The 22,080-nt window shown below is 37.4% G+C and overlaps 1 protein-coding gene across 4 annotated transcripts in view; it reads left to right on the top strand.

Moving 5' to 3' along the window:
• Nucleotides 1-22,080, top strand: part of LRRK2 (leucine rich repeat kinase 2) — a 120,784-nt gene that overhangs the window by 19,778 nt on the left and 78,926 nt on the right. For all 4 annotated transcript variants that reach the window (XM_084877800.1, XM_084877799.1, XM_084877798.1 and 1 more), the window contains exons 8-14: nucleotides 2,593-2,712; nucleotides 3,410-3,549; nucleotides 3,643-3,722; nucleotides 5,240-5,346; nucleotides 10,132-10,261; nucleotides 13,419-13,543; nucleotides 18,562-18,674. In XM_084877800.1, coding sequence (XP_084733926.1) covers nucleotides 2,593-2,712; nucleotides 3,410-3,549; nucleotides 3,643-3,722; nucleotides 5,240-5,346; nucleotides 10,132-10,261; nucleotides 13,419-13,543; nucleotides 18,562-18,674 — 815 coding nt within the window. The remainder of the gene's footprint in view (nucleotides 1-2,592; nucleotides 2,713-3,409; nucleotides 3,550-3,642; nucleotides 3,723-5,239; nucleotides 5,347-10,131; nucleotides 10,262-13,418; nucleotides 13,544-18,561; nucleotides 18,675-22,080) is intronic.

Genomic DNA, 22,080 nt, shown 5'->3' with positions numbered 1-22,080 from the left:
TGTAGCAGGGGTCTTCAAACTACGGCCCGCAGGCCACATGAGGCCCGCAGAGGAGTCTGATCCGGCCGCCAGGTTTTTTGGGCAGTGAGCGCAGCCAAGGTGTTACAGTAGGAATTAGTAGTTCATATAGTCCGGCCCTCCAGCTCTCTGAGGGACCGTGATCTGGCCCCCACTTTAAAAAGTTTGAGGACCCCTGAGTGAGTAAGTGGTGAAATCAGGCTGAGGGCTTGGATTTCTGAATTTTTAAACAAAAGCATTTCTTCTAAGACGTAGTAGCCATTTACTAGTTTATCGTTTTTTTTTTTTATCAGTTGAGATTTTTACTTATTATGTTTTACGAAGGACATATTTGAGAACATTTTAATGCAATGCCACTGTTCACTTTGGAAAGTAGAGATTAGAGTGCCATACTAACATACAATCCTCTATTTCATGTTCTGCCACTTTCCACAGTCAAGTTACAGCTTGCTCAATTTATAATAAAAATATGAGTTCACCTTAATCCCTGGTAATGAGTCAGAGGAAGTGATTCATTGTTGGAAGCAGGGAAATGGTAGTTGCTTAACAAATAGGACTGTCCTGGTACCTGAGGGTGCTTGGCATTATGCTATTGAAATTAAATGAACCAAAAAAAATAGCACATCACTAAGTTTTGTGTTGTTCTGTAACTTTTTGAAAATAAAAAGCCATCAAATTTTATAAATATATCTCTCTTTTTCCACATCCTGTGAGGCTAGAGAGTGGTCTGGCTCCTGAGTAGGGGCGATGGGGGATTGAGAAAATGAAAGAGACAGACACAAATACAGTAGGGAAAGCTGGGACTTGGTGGGATCACTGTCCTCTGAGGGAGAGACTGGGATCAAGAGCCAACACAGAGTTTTCTACAGCAAAAAAACAGGAAGTTTTACTAAAACCCAAGACAAAGAAGATTATGTGCATTCTTGAGGGTTCTTTATAATTGACACTTCTGGTGGGCCCAGATAATCATGTTTGTTCCTGGTGCTTGGCTGGGTTAGATAATGAAACCCCTCCTCTGGTGCTTGGGCTAAAGGTCAGGCTGACAACACTCCTGCCCCTGGCCAGGTATGTTTCCAGGACATGGCTCTGCCAATGCTACTGGATTCAGCTCATAATAATTAAAGAAATGCTCACGTGCCTTCTCAGATGCTCTCTACAAAATTTATCTTCAGACAAGGATGCTTTTTCCCCCTCTCATTAATTTCTCAATAGGTTTACTATGTGTTCTATTTAAAAACTAGAGAATTTATTGTCCCTGTTATTATTTCCAAAGAAGCTGGATAAAACCTTTAACATTCTCTTCATAATAAAAATAAAAACTCAAAGTCAAGATATAAATACTTAGCATTTTGTCAGATTATGTAATCTAATTAGGGGTTTAATGCATTTATAGCCTTATAAAATTTACATGTATTTTTACAGAAATTGTCTGAAAAGAAGGTGGGGCCAGGCTTACTGGTATTTGCCCAGTCACAGAACTGGCAGTGGCATGGAAATAATAGTAGGGAGAAGAACCAAGTTTAGATAAATGGATAAAAGTAGAAGAGAATCTTTTTAAAATGACTCCAAGACCAGAGATCATTAAGGGTTTGGGAGCATGTCTGCTTAGTGGGTGCATCTGGAAGAGACAGAACATATGAGGGTATTTTGTAACGAAGAGCTATGCCTCGTAAAACTACCTTTTGATTTTAAAAGCTCTGATTGTTATTTAATGTGTTTCAGGTGTTTTATTATATGGGATCTTTTCCTATTCTGGCTTTGTTTCTCGGGGATCATTTTAATTACCCTACAGCTAAGTAGGAGTGCCATTCTTACTTCTAGAAGGAAACCTGGCAACGGTCAGTGAATTACAAACCAGTGAATGGAAAGAGGCACATCTTTTAGAATATTATTTATTTTTCCTCTTCAGGATTTAGATTTAAAATTTTTTTTATTATTATTAAATTATTATCTGTGTAGGATTTAGATTTTTGAATGATGTGTTGATTCTTGGAAGAATGAGTGTAAAAAGGTGTAGGACTTCTGGGTAGGGTTAAAGTTGTTGACATATTTGCTTGGTTGTCTTCTAGGATTTCCACAGACAAGATCAAGTATTAATAAGTGTGCCAATGGAATTTCTTAGCAGTATTCTTTGAGCGAAAGAAGGATGTTTTAGCAAAAGCATTTAATGGCAAGGGAGGGCCTTACCTCCCCCGCCCCATCTTTCATAAGACAGGACAATTAAGCTGTTACGTACAATGAATATTGTAGAGCCAGGTTTAACAGACACCTCATTGTTTTCATATAATGATGGTATGAGAGGGAGTCCAAGAACACAAAGTTAATATCACTCAAACATATTATTTTTTGCCCAGTCAGTTCCATTGCCTAAGTAAGATTAATGAATGACTGCATGAAATAAGTTTTTAAATCTTAATGCCATCATGTTCAGCTATTTTAATTAAGGTAAATATATGTTTTAATGTCATTGAACTATTCACTATTTAAATGTACTGATTTAAATGCTGTTATATAATTAAAGTTAATTTTAGTTCATTGAGTGAGAACGCAGCTAATATTTCACTTAACTTTCAGGTAATTTTTTTAATATCCTGGTATTAAACCAGGTACACGAGTTTGTGGTGAAAGCTGTGCAGCGGTATTCAAAGAATGCAAAGTTGCAAATTGCAGGGCTCAGCTGTTTAGCGCTTCTCAGTAAGTAACTTTACTAAAAAGGAAATTCTTACAGGTACATTTGATCCTGACTGTTAACATTATAACAAGAAAGTCATATGTAGAGCAGGATCCATTAAGTGCCTTTTCTGTCCTAATGTAATTCATTTTCCAGTAGAGGATACTTTTTTAAAAAAAATTTCTATATTGATTAAGGTATTACATATGTGTCCCTATCCCCCCACCCTCCCATTCATGCCCTCACCCCCCTGTTGTCTGTATCCATTGGTTAGGCTTATATGAATGCATACAAGTCCTTTGATTGATCTCTTCCCCTTACCCCCATATTCCCCTTCCTTCCCTCTGAAGGTTGAAGGTCTGATCAATACTTCTCTGTCTCTGGGTCTGTTTTTGTTCATCCGTTTATGTTGTTTCAAGGGAATTAACATTTCCCAAGTTCATACACCATTACATCTTTGATTTGACTTTGTTATAGGGCAGCTAATCTCCATTAATCTTCCCATAGTCCATTAGTTATATTTGATTCCCTCTTCCTCATTTGGCCATCTAGCAAAATGGGATAGCAGTGTCATGAGGTGTGTGATCTATTAAAAAGTTTCTTTATAATTAACCAAAGCCGCTACTAAAGAGTACCTCACTCTATTCATTTTGTTTCAAAATATGAACTTAGATCTGGTCATTCAAACTGTAAGTAAGATATATTTATGTTCTTTTCAAGCTGAGACCATTTTTTTAAATCAAGACTTAGAGGAAAAGAATGAAAATCAGGAGAATGATGATGAAGAAGAAGAAAAATTGTTTTGGCTAGAAGCCTGTTACAAAGCCCTAACGTGGCATAGAAAGACAGAGCATGTACAGGTTGGACTCCATAAATATTATAGTTATTCAAAATTGTTTGTTCAATGATTTATGTTTTGACAAGTTTTTTTTTTTCCTCCTCCCCTACTCCAGGAGGCTGCCTGCTGGGCCCTAAATAATCTCCTTATGTACCAAAACAGTTTGCACGAGAAGATTGGAGATGAAGATGGCCAGTCAGTTGTTTTGATTTTATATGATAGAATATTTTAGTTATATTTCTAATCAATGTATATGAAATACCATAACTGCAAATTATATGGTTAGAAAGATTTTTGATATAGGCACACATGTTTAAAGTCCCTTCACAAAATAGTAGTGGATAGATAATATTGTGATCCCATTACCTTCAGGAATTAGTAAAAGGTTGTGTGTCTGAGTTATTACCGTGACATTTGGAGTCAAGAGTCATTCAGTAAACTATGAATCATCAAGAAAGAACCTTAAAATGCTATGCTGTTCATTTAAAATGCCATTTTAGCCTGGCTGGCATGGCTCAGTGGTTGAGCATCCAGGAGTTTATGGTTAGATTCCTGGTAAGAGCGTGTGCCCAAGTTGCAGGCTCCATCCCCAGTAGGGGGCATGCAGGAGGCAGTTGATCAATGATTCTCTGTCAATATTGATGTTTCTATATCTTTCCCTCTCCCTTCTTTTCTGAGATCAACAAAAATATATATTTTAAATAATGCCATTTTAAATAGTCTCGGGTGATAGAAATCACAGTCACCTGTGACCTTTTCTGTTGCAGTGACTAGCCAGCAGGTGGTCACTCTCAGGAGTTAAATGTGTTTAGAAGCCTCCTGTAGTAATTCCCTGTTCGATGTTGCACTGTTGACCTGCCTTCTCCTGGGAGCATTATTTGTAGCTGATACCTCTTGAGGAGGCTTTCCATGGGAATGCTATTCAAACCTAACACGGGCCTTCTTTCCAAAGATACAAACTGTAAACAGGAGATCTGTCTCTATTAGATTTGTATCAGAGCCATACTCGTGTCTTGTGGCAGCTGCTTACATTTGTGCTGTTTACTCTCACTCAGTATTTAAATGACTTATCTTGGAAACTTCAATGGTAATATCCAATCCTTATTGCCTGTTTGCATAGTGACCCACAGCCAATTAGAAGAGAATTAATAACACACTTACTATTTAATTAAACATCTCAATTTTGAAAGGAAATGTTAATCCTGGTTCACCTTGAGCAATCTTTTCAGGAGGTTTGGGTAAGGTAGATTCATGTTGCAGTTATAAATTTCACTTCATGGCACACCGATTTGTCAATAGCCATAGGAATCTTTAAAATAAATACATCATTAAAAGAAAACTTATCTGTGCTCTGCATTTCAAAAACTCACACTGCTGCTTTACAATTTTTTATTTTTCCTTTTCTGCTTCCATTCTTTTTCTCATTTTATCTTTCTATTTTAAATCTAACCACTTTTTCATAGATTTGCTGTCTTTCCTCTCCTCTACTGCTTATCAACTTTGAAGAAACAGAAATACTAATTTATTAGCATTTAATAGATTTAAATCTAACTTAAAAATACATATAAAACTGTTTAACCATAATTTACTCTTGTAAGTGAAGGTGATATAAAAAATATATCTATATGTGCCCTTGTATTTTGTTAGGGTAGAAAAGTGAATATTTGAGATCATGATTGGAAAGATTAACATTGCGTTTGAATTTGTGCAAGGTTCCCAGCTCACCGGGAAGTGATGCTCTCCATGCTGATGTATTCTTCATCAAAAGAAGTCTTCCAGGCATCTGCGAATGCTTTGTGCACTCTTCTAGAACAAAATGGTAAGGAGTGCACCTTAGTTTTCAATAAAATGAAACACATTTTGTATTTTTTAAATTATAAAAGCAACACATTGTAAAAAATGTAATATGTATATATTTGATATATATAGTAAGTATATACATGCTTATATATAGTAAGTATATATCATGTATATTATACATATCTCTCTATACTATATATCATATATATATATACACTATATATCAAATATATATAGGTAAAAAAAGAAGAAAATAAATAGTTTGATGTGTTTCTTCTGCACTTCTCTGTATGTACTCACATGTGATATAGACAAAATGTTTCCTTTTTTTTTTTTTTTGCAGAAATGGGATCATACACTCTTATACAGACAAAGTGCACATTTTTTGTGTGGATAAATATAAATCCTTACATTTACATTTTTAATGACTGGGTAGTTTTCCAATGTATGCCTATATTCTATTTTATGAAACAGTTTTTTTCTTTTTTTAAAAAAATCTTTATTGTTGAGATTATTACAGATGTCCCTCTGTTTTCCTCCAAAAGCTTCCCTCCACCCAGTTCCTGCCCCACCCCGCCCAGGCCTTCCCCACTCTATCATCTGTGTCCATAGGTAATGCATACATGCATATAAGATCTTTGTTTAATCTCTTCCCACCCCTCTGCTACTTCCTTTTCCTTTGAGAATCATCAGTCTGTTCCATTTCCGTGCCTATGATTCTATTTTATTCACCAGTTTATTCTGTTCATTAGCTTTCTAATTTGTTTGATTTTTAGATTCAATTGTTGATAGATATGTATTTGTTGCAATTTTTTGTTGATATTTTTTTTTTTATCATTTTCTTTTTCTTCTTCTTCCTCTTCTTAAAGAATACCCTTTAGCATTTCATATAATACTGGCTTGGTGGTGATGAATTCCTTTAGCTTTTTCTTGTTTGTGAAGCTCTTTATCTGACCTTCAATTCTGAATGATAGTTTGCTGAGTAACCTTGGTTGTAGGTTCTTGCTAGTCATCACTTTGAATATTTCTTGCCATTCCCTTTTGGCCTACATAGTTTCTGTTGAGAAATCAGCTGACAGTTGTGTGGGTACTCCCTGTAGGTAACTAACTACTTTTCTCTTGATGCTTTTAAGATTCTCTCTTTGTCTTTAGCCTTTCACATTTTAATTATGATGTGTTCCTCTTATTGGGGTTCTCTGTGCTTCTTGGACTAGTAAGTCTGTTTCTTTTACCAAGTAGGGAACATTTTCTGTCATTATTTCTTCAAATAGGTTTTCAATATCTATTCTCTCTCTTCTTCTGGCACCCCCATAATGTGAATGTTGGTATGCTTGAAGTTGTCCTAGAGTCTCCTTTCACTACCTTCATATTTTTTGGATTCTTTTTTCTTTTTGCTCTTCTGCTTGGGTATTTTTTGCTTCCTCATATTTCAAATTGTTGATTTGATTCTTGGGATCCTCTAGTCTACTAATGAATTCCTTATTTCAGTCAGTGTATGCTTAATTTCTGACTGGTCCTTTTCTACTTTTTTGGTATTCTCACTAAGATCTTTGAAAGTCTCACTAAGTCGCTTGGAGGTTTCTACAAGATTGTTGAGTAATCTTATAATCTTGGTTTTGAACTCTATATTCAGTAGTTTGCTTTCTTCCTTTTCTTTTATTTGTGACATGTTTCTTTGTCTCTGCATTTTGGCTGCTTTTTTGTGTTCGTTTCTATATATTAGGTAGAGCTGCTAAGTTTTCTTAAGTTAATAGAGTGAGAGGCCTTGTGTAGTAGGTATCCTATAGGGCCCAGTGGCTCAGCCTCCCCAATCACCTGAGGTGGATACTCTAGGTCAAGCATGTCAAACATAAAGCCCACTGGCCACAAGTTTGACATGCTTGCTCTAGGTGCACTCCTTTGTAGTCTGTGTGCACAGTCTTGTTGTAGTTGAGCCTTAATTGCTGTTGGTGTCCCTGAGAGGAATTGACATCCAGGACAATTGGCTGTGGGGACCATTTGCGACTACAGTGGAAGAGCTGCTGTGCAGAAGATACCCTTATGGGGCAGGACATGCTTCAATGGGGCTTTGGTGTTCACTAAGTCTGCCCCTTGAGTGTGTCACTTATGGATGTGAAGAGTTGTTATCTGGTATGGTTTGACACTGACCATTGGGTACATTGGCTCTTGGGTCTCCAGGGAGGTGTAAAGTCAGCCACTGCCTGGGGCTACCCAGCAGGAGCTACAGAGAGAGCTGCAGATTCCTCCTCTTTGCATCGGGTTTGGAGGTACCCAGATGAGGCCCAGCTATGAAGCAAGGCAGGCTGGTGCTGGTGCTGGTGCGGGTGCCAGGTATTGGGCCTTTTATTGATAGGTTTGGTGCTTCCTGTCCCAGCTGCAGCTTGTTTGAGAGATTTTTAGACTGAGTAAGGACAGGCCATTCATATGCAAAAACAGTTGCACAAGGCCTAGGTAGGGTTGTAAATTGGATGAGGCAGGGTCTTAGGGAATCACTAGAGTGGAGCAAACAGAAATGGCTGCCAGTCAGCACTGTGACCTGGAAGGTCCCAGCATAGGAGCAATGACTTCTGTGAGCACCTCTGTCTGGGAGAAAGCTGCACCCATGTTCTTGCCTTGCTTCTAAAAAGTCCAGTTTTTCCTTGTATGTGTCTGAGTCCACCAGCCTTGCCCAGCATGGAGCTCAGAGGAAATAGAACCTCGTAGGTTCAGGTTGTGATGCTGGCCTTTTAAGAGGAGCAGCTGAGTCTCCAGTAGCCTCTGTGTCACTGAGCCCCAATCCGCACTGGTAGTTATGGGGACTTCTTTCCCCAGTTCTAGGACCTTGGGCTGGGCGTCTGGTGTGGAGTTGGGACCCCATGTTCCTCTGGGTGGTCTCCACAAAGACGATCTCCCTCCTGATGAAAAAAGTGACACATGTGGGCACTGGACCAGTCTGTTCCGTGCCTCTGCATCCCCTACCAGTCTCAGTGTGCTTTCTTCTTTACTTCTCTTGTTGGCAGCCAGTCCATTAGACTCTGCCATTGTGGTCTTAAGGCAAAGAATCAAACATCTTTTATTTTTAATTTCATTATTTCATTATTTATTTATTTATTTTTTAAAATATATTTTATTGATTTTTTCACAGAGAGGAAGGGAGAGAGATGTCGATGAGAGAGAAACATCGACCAGCTGCCTCTTGCACACCCCCTACTGGGGATGTGCCCGCAACCAACGTACATGCCCCTGACCGGAATCGAACCTGGGACCTCCCAGTCCGCAGACCGACGCTCTACCACTGAGCCAAACCGGTTTTGGCTATTTTTTATTTTTAATTAATTAATTAATTAATTAATTAATTATTGAGGTCCTGCTGTGTATCACACATGCTTAGGCATTTGGGATAAAACAATTTAATATAAATCTCAGGCTCATGGAGCTTAACCTATAGTGGGGAAGAGAGATAATAAGACTAAATAAAAATAACTGATATGCCTGGTAGCTAAAAAAAAAAAAATAAAACAATTTTTTGGAGGAAATGTGTTAGGAGTCAGAGGAGATGAAACTGAGACTATGCAGCCATGAAAGAAGCTAACTATCAAAGTACAGCCCTGAAGGGAGAAGCATCTTGTTACTGGCCTTTAAAAGCAGATAATTTATCACTAAAATGGAATGAAGTCAAGAATATTATGTAGATAGTTGGTAAATAAAATAAAATGTATAAAGTGTTCTGTAAACTGTAAAGTGACTCTGTGATAAAGTTTCTTCTCTAGGTTTAGTGTTTCGTTAAATTTCTGTTCTTAATTTTCAAGTCTCAAATTGAGTTGTGTCCAGGATAGTGGTTCTTAAAGTGTGGTCTCTGGCTCAGCAGCATTGCCTCAGAATGTGTTAAAAAATGTAAATTCTAGACCCCTATATGGACCTACTGAATCATAAATTCTGGAGTTGGGACCCAGTCAATCTATGTTTTAGTAAGCTCACAGGTGATTCTGAGGCACACTTCACATGTGCGAACTGCTTATCTAGAATAACTTCTATATTTTAAAGTATTCCCTTGGTTAGATTTTAACCTCTTTAGGAGGGGATGTTAAAACTTCTGATGTAACCAAGCAAAAGAACCAAGGTCTTATCACATCTTTTTTTTTTTTTAAATATATTTTATTGATTTTTTTTACGGAGAGGAAGGGAGAGAGATAGAGAGCTAGAAACGTCGATGAGAGAGAAACATCAACCAGCTGCCTCTTGCACACCCCCTCCCCTACTGGGAAATAAGGAGGAAAGAAAAGTTTATAAATGATGAGTTAGTAGGAAAAAGTGTTACATAAAGGAGAGAAAAAAATGTGTGAGAGAGAGAAGCCAATAAGGAAGTCAAATACAATTATGTGTGAAAAGGATAAGATTAAAAAAAAAAAAAAAAGTTAATAGGGGCCATCAGGCCATCAGGGGAGGGCAGTTAGGAGTGACCAGGTTGGCAGAGGAGGGCAATTAAGGGGATCAGGAAGGCAGGCAGCTGAGCCAGAGGTCCTGATTGCGAGAGGGATGTCCAATTGGCAGTTTAGGCCTGATTCCTCCCATTTGGACATCCCCTGAGGGCTCCCAGATTGGAGAGGGTGCAGATCGGGCTGAGGGAAACCCTCCCCCCTGCTGTGCACAAATTCTGTGCACCAGGCCTCTAGTATATTATAATGAAACAAACATTAATGATTGTAAAGTTGTCAATAAAATATAAATTGCATATAGACTTGTATATGTACTTTCCTATGATTTTGAACTCTTTAGTATTCTATGTGTATTTATTTCTACAAGTAACATTTAAAAAATCTTTTAGTTAATTTCAGAAAAATCCTGTTGTCAAAAGGAATCTACCTGAACGTGCTGGAGTTGATGCAGAAGCATATACACTCCCCTGAAGTGGCTGAAAGTGGCTGCAAAATGCTCAATCATCTTTTCGAAGGAAGGTAATGTAGATTCATAAATTTATGCAGAAGATGCAATATTGGACCAGGTAGAATATAAATATTTCAAGCATATTCCTAAGAATGAAAAGAAAAATAAGGCATTTGATAATTGAAACATTGTGTAATATAATATCACATCAAGATATCACAGATTTGTCTGAATATTGAAAGGACTGGTAGATATTGTAGAAATATGTTGAAGGTTTGCATCTATGCTTCATGCCTGGTGTTGAGTACATTTTTCAAAGTGGCAATTATATAGCACGTAACCTTAAATAGTTTTTCAAATTACTGTGTATGAAAGGTATAAAAGTTCGGATCAGGATACGGCTTTTAATTCTTGATTTTCCACAACTAACTTTTATGGTTGTCCTTTCATTTAAATTAACTTTGTCTTCTCTTCCTGCTTATTCCTTAGCTGGGAAACTTTTTTTTAAAAAAAATATATTTTATTGATTTTTTACAGAGAGGAAGGGAGAGAGATAGAGAGCCAGAAACGTCGACGAGAGAGAAACATCGACCAGCTGCCTCCTGCACACCCCCCACCGGGGATGTGCCTGCAACCAATGTACATACCCTTGACCGGAATCGAACCTGGGACCTTTCAGTCCCCAGACCGATGCTCTACCACTGAGCCAAACCAGTTTCGGCCTTAGCTGGGAAACTTTTATTCACAGGTAGTCCTAGTCCAGAGATGTCGAGACTGTCTGGCTGGTGAGAGGCACAGCAGAGACCCATCGCCATCTGGGGGTGGCGATGGGGCTACAGGATATGCTCAGGGCCTTTTTACATTTATGCCAAGGAATGTGAGGTAACTTGGTCATAGTGAGTAAATTTCAAACAAAAATAGGCCGTAGAGAACGCTGTCATGCATAAAAGGAAAACTGTATGGCACAGATGTTGCAATAAAAACTGATTTCTTGCCTGGTTTTCCTACTAATCTGAGCCAACTGTTTCTTTAAATTTTAGGTGCCTCATTAGTAAAGAGGTATAATTATAACCTCATCAGTACGTTTAGAGTGTAAGAATTAAATGAATTACTTTAAAGAAAGGGATTAGGATAATTCCTGGTGGAATAAGCACTCAATAAATCATAGTTGTTATTATTATTAATGCTGTTATTGAATATGAATAAATGGAAAGCATACAGCATGAAGAATTGCATGTAGCACATCTACAGATGTAAAAGGAATAGGGTTACATTGTTTTCTTCATCAGCTCAGCTATTCCATTTGTATTTATATATGTCACATCTTTGAGTTGAATTTCTCTTATTTAAAAGATGCTCTTGAATATTTAAATGAAGTTTATCATAATCATGATTTTTATGGTCCTGGAAGTGTGTGAATCTTTATAAATGAGGTGAAAACACAGTGGAGTTAACCAACAGTTTAAGATTTTGTAGATTCTGGGCAATTCATGTTTCTGGCTATTTTCTCGCAAATAACATGCATACAGTTCCAGTCCGGGAGATTCAGAGTTAACTGACAGCATACTCTGCTGAAAATTCCTTGTGCAGTTGGGAAGACTGATATGCAAATAGATAATCACATACTGTGTGATACTGCAATGGCAGTGATGTGTAAGGCTTAGTGGTAAGAACCCAGCTGGGATTGCCAAATAAAGGGAAGGGGGTACAAACAGGGGTTGTGTTTAAACGGGAACTTTAAAGTGGAAAAGAGGGATTATATGTCAGTGACTGTGGAACCATGCAAAGAGAGGACATGGCTCTAATTGAATACTATTTGGCCATAGAAAAAGAATGAAATTTTACCATATGCACCATCATGGATGGACCTAGAGGGTATTATGCTAAGTGAAATAAGACAAAGACAGATACCATATGATTTCACTTATATGTGAAATCTAAAGAAAAAAACAAACAGAACACAAACAGACTTATAGGTGCAGAGAACAAACTGATGGCTTCCAGAGGGGAGGGGCTTTGGGGGACTGGGGCACAAAGGTGAAGGGATGAAGAAGTACAAATTGGCAGTTACAAACTAGTCATGGGATGTAGGGTCAGCTTAGGGAATATAGTCAATAATATTGTAATAACTATGTATGGGGCAGGTGGATATTTGAAATATCAACGGGACCATTTTATTTGTAAAGTTTATGATTACTAATATAAAAAATATTGAATAGAAACTATAATTGAAAATCTACAATAATAAAAGGGTAATATGCTAATTAGACTAGACATCTTCTGTAGGTCATTCCCTACGTCCTTCCTGACGAAGCCAGGGCTGGAGGGAAGCCAGCCCGGGTCCCGGGTGCCAGAGGGAAGCCTGTGCCAGCAGCCGGGGGAAGGAAGGCCTACTCTTGCACAAATTTTTGTGCATCGGGCCTCTGGTAAAAAATAAAATTAAGAAAGAATAGTTAAAATACCTCAAAGAAGTCAAAACTTTAATGCAAATAAAACTAACGAGAAAACTATGTAAGAAGTCTGGTGCTGTTATTCCAGAAGAGGCATGCAATATGCTGTGAAGAGCCCTTACCGTGGGGGTCAGGTGAGTTTGCCTTCCAGCCCTGGCCCTGTCACTTCTAGTGATTGGACCTTGATATTTACCCTCCATCAGCTTCAGTTCTTCATCTGGAAAATGGGGATAATAGCATCTTTTTAGGGTTGTTGCCAGTAACCCATGTGGAGCTCATATGGGAGTTGTTAGTGCTTGAAAGGAAAGGAAAGAATGCCCAGGTGACTGTGAATTCAACTTCTTGAGGTTAAAGTTTAATTAAAGAATAATTAAAATGATGTGGGCTCATATGACTGCATTCAAATGCATTTTCTTTTCTTTTCTTTTTTTTAAAAATATATTTTATTGAATTTTTACAGAGAGGAAGAGAGAGGGATAGATAGTTAGAAACATCGATGAGAGAGAATCATCAATCAGCTGCCTCTTGCACACCCCCTACTGGAGATGTGCTCTCAACCAAGATACATGCCCTTGACCAGAATTGAACCCGGGACCTCCCAGTCCGCAGGCCGACACTCTATCCACTGAGCCAAACTGGTTTCGGCTCAAATGCATTTTCATATAGCCTTTTCTGATAGAATGTATTGGTTCTGTTTCCACGCCCTTGTTTCAAATTGGTGCTTGCGCAATGAAATCAGTTTGTGTTTTTGATAAGCATTTCAATCTTGTATCTCTAGTGACATGCCCCTGGATGTAATGGCAGCAGTGGCCCCCAAAATAATAACAGTGATGAAGAGTCACGGGGCCTCATTGTCAGTGCAGCTGGAGGCACTTCGAGCCATTTTACATTTTATGCTTCCAGGTAAGTTACATAATTGCCTGTGGGAAGAGAGAGCAATTTAAATGGATTTCTGGTCTTTTTACAAGCATGAGCTTTCTAGGCAAAAATGAAAGGGCTATTTTCTGCCTAATAAATGCAATTCTTCCCACTAATCCTAAAGAAAGGAAAATGATGTGGAACAGATTAATGTAGAAGGAAATCTAATAAGAAAGTTCAGTGATTTATGTACACAAGACATAATTACAGTGTGAGTATTTCCAAGGAGAGTATCCATCTCTAATAAGTCTTTTCTATTGATATTTCTGTTGGCATCACAGAGTCAAAGTTATCTTTGTTTTGGTTTTGTCTGAACTACAAAAATAGCTAACTAACTTTCATGGTTCTTCTCTTGGCTCTTTTTAGACCTTTCACTCTGCTGCCGAATTAATCTTTCTCAAACATAACCATGTGATTTTCACTCATTAACCCAGACAGCTCCCTTCTCCTCCCCCCTTTTCCTCCTACTTACATCTGTTATGACCTGTTTGTCCTTCACAGTCCATTCAAAACATCTGCTCCTCCATTCATTCAACACATTTTTATTAAGTGCCTCATGTTCTAAACATTGTGATGGCTACAGGGTATGAAAGATAAGTGGGGGGTGGGTGGGAAGGGGGAGGGGAAGCAAGCGTGATTGTACTATTTTAGGAGCTCAGAGGTAGACGGATGAACATGTAAATAATGAGTTTTCAGACAGTGGGAGAGGAGCTGTTACAGATCTCTGTATAAAGGCTACGATCTTGAAGGAGGCATAAAGAATGTATTCAAAAGAGTAGGTCAGAGACTGTGCTGTCGAGGTGGAAGGGTGAGCGGGGCTGACCAGGTAGAAAGGTCAGGAAGGACATTTCAGGCGGAAGGAGAAGGTGCTCCACGTGGTCTGCGGTGGAGGAGAGCAGTGCCTGAGGGTGAATGTGGAAGGGCAGGCGCGGGCCTGGGGGTGCAGGGCCTTGAATGCAATACGGAGAAACTTGTGCTTTTTTCATGCAAGTCAGTTCTACCGCATTTAAGGTGTTAAAACTCGGTGTGCCATGGCCAGATCTGCAGACTACAACATAGCACAGTGGTGCCCAGGGCGAGGGGCACAGGAGAGCCTGGTTACAGGAAGGTGCGGTGGAGGTGATGATGTCAGGTGAGACACCATGCGGGCCCAGCGACGGAGGAGAGGATGGAAGCGTAGGAGAAACATTTGGCATGGCTTTCTGACCATTCATATCAGGGATATTACTTTTTTGGGTTCTGTAAAATTTCCAATTTTTTTGGAAGCCCAGTTTTTGTTTTGTTTTTTCTTTTAAAATGAAATCCTCCTTAACCTGCCATTACTTGTCATCATATAGGTATTTTATATTTTTGAGTATAAGGGTATACTCAGTAATAGAGTATAAATATTTTCTAGGTCAGAGTTTTATTCTATCATTTATTTTTAATTAACTGGTACCTTGACCAAAAATTGCTATTCAATAAATATAGGGTATCCCAAAAATGTATATATACTTTGAGTAATTATTAATTCCAATGGGTTAAACCTGAAAAGAAAGAAACACCAATTGAGCTATCAGCTGTTAAGTGTGTATACATTTTTTGGGGAGATGCTGTATGTCTGAATTGGATCATGGTATCTCATTTATAGTTGTCAGTCAACAAAATTAACAGAGATAATTTTGCTCAAAAATATTGTTTTTCTTTGAATTTTGTTGGAGATTACAAAAAACGAACAAAACAAAAACAAAAAACAAAACCCTTTTGGTTATCCTAAAGGTGTCAGCCCTATTTTTTTAAAGATGGATTTGAGTTTTAAAGATAATCAAAAGATATTTAGAACCAGATCTATTAATCTACTAGTTAATAAAATCATACTCTTTAGGTTAAAAACAAGTTTCAAATATAATTTCTTATTTCTTTTACTGTTCTTAGATTGACTCTGAAGCAACATTGATAGTCAATAATAATTTAGATATATTAAATGGAACATTTAAATGATAAATTGAATGATTTTTTTTTACAAAGATGTTTAGATTTATTAAACAGGTGCCCCTGAAAATAATTTTATAACTTTAGGATTATACTTCATGTGTAGGAACTATATTAATTGCCACACTTTCTAAGTATGTCAGTGTATGAATACATTTTTTTCTATTAGATAAAGGCTTAATCATCTACTTTACTCTATGCTACTATATCATATTGACACTCTACCACACCATGCTACACCATACCTTACTGTATAATATTATAACCTATCATCCCAGTCTATACTGTATATCCGTTAGTAACTGTGGCATCAGTACCCCAGTAGTTTTAAGGTTAAATATAGTTCTAATTTGTTATATAGTTCTATAGTTAAGTTGAGGTGTATTAAGATATCTGCATGTACATGCACTCATTCATTAACTAGACCATATTAATACTTCCTTAATTGAAACAAAGATGTTCATCACAGCAAGTTTGTATAATTCAGCATCCAATTTACATATATTCTCTGGTGTTATGGCTCTTAAATTTCTTTCAATCTAGTATTGTTCAATTCCTCCCTTTTTAAAAACACCATTAACTTATCGGAATGATTGAGCAAGTTGCTTTACAAAATAATAATCAGGACCGGGTTATTTTAATGAAATATCATTTGGCTTGTTCTTTCTTGACTCATGTCAATTCCAGTGGAAATAACAAAATTATTTAAGAAGGGGCATAGGCAAACTAAAAAGTGCATAGAAGAAAGCGATTAGTAGTATAAAACCACATCACTAAGAACAGTAAGAGAGGCTGACTGTGTTTAATTTGGAAAAGAGATGACTCAGGAGGACACAAAAACTATATTAAAGTCCCCTCATTTATACCTAACCATGTATCAGATATTATTGGAAGTGCTTTATGTATATAAACTTTTAAAATTCTTGCAGCAGCCCCTCAAGCAGTTGCTACTTTTTGTTGTTGCCATTTTAACAGATGATGAAACTGAATCAAAGATGCAGATATTTTAAGGTCACAGCATATATAATGGAGCCAGATATTCAACTGCAGCCTGACTTTTGAGTAGGCGATTTTAAATACCCATTTGTGCAACTACAGTGTATCGCACAGCAGTTACATCTAAAGCACTTTGCTTAGGGGTTTGAAGATTAAATTATGGATTCTGCCCTCATTAACTTTGCTGTCCATACATTTTAAAGGGCTCTTATGTGGAAAGGAAATTAGATACTTTCTGGATAGTAAAACCTCAGTGATGTAACGAAGTCCAGAGATGAATTTTTATTTTTATTTTTATTTTTTATTGTTTGAAGCATTACAAATAGTAGTACATATGTCTCATTTTCCCCCCCTTTGATCTCCCCAAGCCTCTCCTCCCGTCCCCCCATATATCTTCACCTGCCTGCCCCCCGCAGAGATGAAATTTATGTAAATGTTCATTTGGTCTTAATAAAAGAGAGTTGTCTAATAAGACTTGTTACATGTGTCTTGGGGTTTTTACTGCTCAACAGGCCTGCTTTTTCTTGTCACATCTGCGTGTGATGTAATGGGCAGCCTCAGGGGTTAATTGGTCTTGGTCTCTGAAAGTGAGGCACAGAGTTTAAGTGACTTCCCCAAGATCCTACAGTTATAGTGAGTGTCTCGCACCTGTTTGAATATATTTTAAAATAAGGACTGATTTTATTGACATTATTACAGATTTCTCCCATTTTCACTCCCCTTTACACCCCTCTACCCTTCCCCTCTTCCCCCCCACCTAGGCCTTCACCAATTGTCTGTGTTCATAGGCTATGCACGTGTGCACATATGTTCTTTGGTTGCTTTCTTCCAGTTCTCCCCTAGCCCCCAGCCTCAGAGATCTGTCAGTCTGTTCCATGTACCCATGCCTCCGGGCCTATTTTGTTTGTCAGTTCATTTTTTCATTAGATTCCACATATAAATAAGATCGTATGGTATTTAAGCAGAAAAACAACAACAACAGAGAGAAGCTGTATTCAAATAGCTAAAAGAACTATGATGCTAGAAGGACAAATATTGTGGATGGATGTTAAAACAAATAAACTGAACTAAGAAAAAATGTATTTGCTTATCAATATGCAGTTGATACCATATAATACAATAGGAGAAAACAAAGAGGGCTGCAAATTCCAGGAGTCTGAGAATCCAGCCTGGCTTATCCACTGTGGTATTCCCTGCATGTGGGAAAATTTCATGATGCCATAGTTACTGATAGCGGACATTCATATTTTTGCTAAAAAATGAAAAGCTACGTACAGCCAATTTATAATTTGTATTAATACAATTTTTAAAGTGAAAGATAAATAATTGGTTATTAGTAATTATTTTTACAGTCTCAGATTTTGGAAACCTCATTTATTGATAGTAATTTTACTTAATATTCTATTAGATAGTCAATTTTGTGACTTTCAGATTTTTTCTAACAGTTTTGGATAGTTTAGCTACAATGTAGCTTAATAAGACATATGTTTCCTTTAAATAACAATATACAGCCTTAGGGAATTTTTCAGAAAACTACATGCTCCTCCCAGCACTAAAATGTAAATCTTTATTTTTTCACTATTATTTCAACTGCTCTTTTTGCCTACATTTTACATCTGACTTTTTTTTTTTTTTGTAATCCAAATAAATTTGAACTTTTCTCAAGTTGTCCATTGTTACACAAAAATTCTTCTAGCTCCTTGTATGAGTACAGCTTTCTCATACAAAAAAGAGATTGTTTCACAGAAAATTCCTCCACCAAAATAACTTCTTGCTCCTTTAAATTCAGTAAACATTGACCCTCACTGTATTTTTTTTATATTCAAGGATGAACTACTTTTATAAATTCCTACTACTTTTATCCCCTTGATATGTGTGTGTGTGTGTGTGTGTGTGTGTGTGTGTATTAGAAAAAAGTACAATATGTATATTGTTAATTACGATCATTCCTAGCAAGTGACGATCTGTTCAGCTTAAATCATTATGAGAAAAGTATGTATATATGTATGTATCTATGTCTGTATTTTTGCCTGTAGGCACGCCAGAAGAATTCACAGGAGATACCGAATATCAAAACAAGCTAAAAATGGTAACAAATCAGTGTTTCAAGAATGATATTCACAAGCTGGTCCTGGTATCTTTAAACAGGGTAGGTACAATATAGATTTTCTGCCTTGATACTGTTACTCGGGGTATGAAGTTTGGGGAAATGGGAGGCATTTTTAGTGAAAGTTTTCTATGTTCTATTTACTCTGATAGTAGGAAGTTATGTGGTTAGAGAAGTTTTGTGGTAAGAGAAAAAGCAGGATTACAGGCTTTATTGGGGGAAAGAGACCTGCCAGGCTGTCTCGCAAGGGGAGACTAGCAACCCATGCAATAGTGAACACACCTTTTGCGGGAGGAATGGGAAGGGATGGGGCTTAGAATACTCGGTGCGCGCTGACTGGTGGCTTAATGTATGGTCCAATAAGGTACATAGTCACTCAGGTACTTAGGGGCAAGGGCTTAGGGTATCTGGCAGGTGCTGATTGGTTAGTCAATGTATATGTCCATACCTGGTGCCTGGTTAGGTACTCAGGTATTTCAGGGCTGCGGGTTACATCATACTCTGCCCACCAGTGGGGGGAAGGGAGGATCTATCAGGAAGATGATGGTAGGGATATAGGAGTGAAGAAATGTGCCATTCCCAAGTGGATAAGTATACTTTTAACGACAACCATCAACTGTGAGTGTGCTATCCACCCCTGGCTTGGACAGGTTCTTTTGGTTGCTGGTAACATAAAGCCACTCATGTTTGCCCAACTAGGAAGAGAACTGAAGGGCCAGATACACAGCTGAGCCTCAGGAGCCATGTCAGGAGCTATGGCTGCTGTTTTCCCTCTCCTCCCAGCTGCTTGTCTTCCTTTTCCGGCCCCATTCCAAAAAGCTCAGCCCATGAAGACACCTGTGGCACAGCATGAACGTCTTCTTCTATTGCCTTTGATTGCTTTAGTGCAGGAGGCAGCTGATTGATGTTTTTCTCTCATCGATGTTTCTAACTCTGTCCCTCTCCCTTCTTCTCTGTAAAAATCAATAAAATATATTTTTTTAAAAAGAAAAGAAAAACGTGGTAAACTAAATCCTTATGTGGTAATCATTAGTGCTGTTTGCCAAATGTTTTCAATTCTCCAGCTTTCGGAAATTCTGGCATGGTACTTATCGGCCCTCTTGTGGTTAGGTTGGATTATGTAACTAGTTTTGGCCAAGGAGTAAGTGGAAAATGTTTGTCATTTCTACTCCAAACATTTAATTACCGGTGAGAGCTCTCAGAGGCCCCTCGCAGGCACTCTGACCTGTAGTGTGCACGATGGTCGTTGCCTCATCAGCAGAGGTCCCTGTGTGATTGCAATGAGCAGTCACATGCGTGAAACATGACTGAGAAGTGAACTCTTTCTATTTTCAGCTTATGAAACTTTGGTGGTGTTATTATAGCTTAATTTCATCTATCCTGGCAATACACTGCCTATCCTGGCAATACACTGCCTAATTAAATAAGTTACAGTACTTCCAAATTATGTAATTCTATGTAGAGACTAAAAAACATCTAGTTAAGACTCCTCTGGTATTTCTGTGGAAAAATCTCCAATTTCCCATGAATATAAACGTATATCCCAGGTAATTCATTTTCTTTCCTTCATGTATGTAAACACTATACGCACTTTTTGATGAAATTAGTGTATGTTCTCCCTACTCCCCTCTGTCACTCAATTATCACTCCCCTGTATCACTCAATTAGAGTTGATTATACAGTATTTGCCTTTATAGCTTTGATGGTACCCACTTTTCTCATAGTTAAGTTTCTGGGCCCTGGGATTAGGATAATCTGGGTTTGAAGCTGGCTCTGCCACCTACGTACAGACTAATGTACCCTGGATATGTTACTTAAATTCTCAGCTTCATTACCCCTAAAACAGAGATAATCAATGTTTTTCCCCCTAGGGTATTATAAGGATTTTTATGAGATAACTAATGTAAGGCACTTGTTACAATGCTTGGAACAAGGTATATACTCAGTAAATATCAGTTAATGTTATCTATTTTCTCACCAATTTTTTTTCCCACTGACCTACAGTTGCCCCTGCTTTTTTTTTTTTAATCAATGACAATGCTAATGTCAGATTTATAGTGGCAAATGTTTTATCATTTATAATAGATGGATGTTTTATTTTGTTCACACTAAAATGTCAATTTGTTTCTATGAATATATTTAACAGGAAACACTTAAAAACGAGGCGAATATTTTATATTAAGCATTTTCCTTCTGTTTAGTTGAGATATTGTATTAACTTTAAGGCAGTAGTTTCTGTGGTCTGAGATGAAAATGATCATCTCATTGCAAATTCCACATCAACAAGGTTTATGATATTTACATTCAGCTCTATAACCATTCTTCCTAAATTTGTTTTCACCTTATTCCGATAGTTATGGATTCAATGTTTACCACATGTTCTTTTGTTATAGATTTTCCATTCATCTTCCAGTTATGTGAGCTTCTTTAAAAAAAGATTTATTGCCTGAACCTTAGAATGTTGCTATTGGTGGTGGTGGTGTTTTATATTTGGACTCTTGAAAAAACATTTTAGTTTGTTGTAAAACATCAGGGTTTTATTTTCTTTCTTTGAAAACTTTGTAGGCATTTCACTGTCTTCTATTACTGATTGTTTTAGTGGAGAATTCTGAGACCTGCTATTTTTTTATTTTTAAGTGCTGATGTTTTTACCTGTCTGCTCAAAGGAATACCTTTCATGAAATCCACTTTACTAGGATATATCTGAAGCTTAGTTCAAAGCTATGGTGTCTTCTTTTTAGCTATACATTCAATCTCCCCTCTTCCCCCCTGAAAGTCTTTTCTGAATTGCGATTGATTTAGTTGGAAGTTAGGTAAGAGGCTAGCCTTAAGCTAGCTAGCCCTTTCATCAGAGAAACCATTTTAATCATTTCTGTATTCTCTGAAAAAACTTGGAAAATTGTGGAGCATATATGATAGGATGTTTCTAATTAGAATTTACAAAGATTTCATTTGGTCAACCCTTTACTAGTTTATTTAAGTACAAACTAGTAAATAAATTTTAATTCCCATTTGAGCCATAATGCAATAAATCACTGTTTTCATGACATAGTATTATATTAAGTGAAAAAAAAGTTTATTGTAGGTTTATGTACATTTTTTTCAAGTTTACAAAACTGTCAAAAATTAAATAGCACTATTTTTAATTACCAAATAGCTTATTTGAGCTCCATCACATGTAATAAGGTCATACCCTGAATTATCCTTTTGCATAGACACATCAGATTTCCTGTTGTAAGTCCTTAGTCATCATTGAATCACACCTGAAATGGTTAGAAATTAGAGGACCTCAAAGTAGAAGAACCATTAATGTAGTAGAAACTTGTTAGAGGGGGTGGTATTAAGGACAGGAATAGGTACTTTGTAAATATCAGTTTGATTTAATTTTTAGCATTAAGCCTGTGATGCATTTTGAATGTAGAGCAGGACCAACTTTGTGGGGCCCAGT

This window comes from Pipistrellus hanaki (assembly GCF_964339955.1).
Source record: "Pipistrellus hanaki genome assembly, chromosome: 3".
NCBI lineage: Eukaryota > Metazoa > Chordata > Mammalia > Chiroptera > Vespertilionidae > Pipistrellus > Pipistrellus hanaki.
This window is presented reverse-complemented; position numbering and strand designations above follow the sequence as displayed.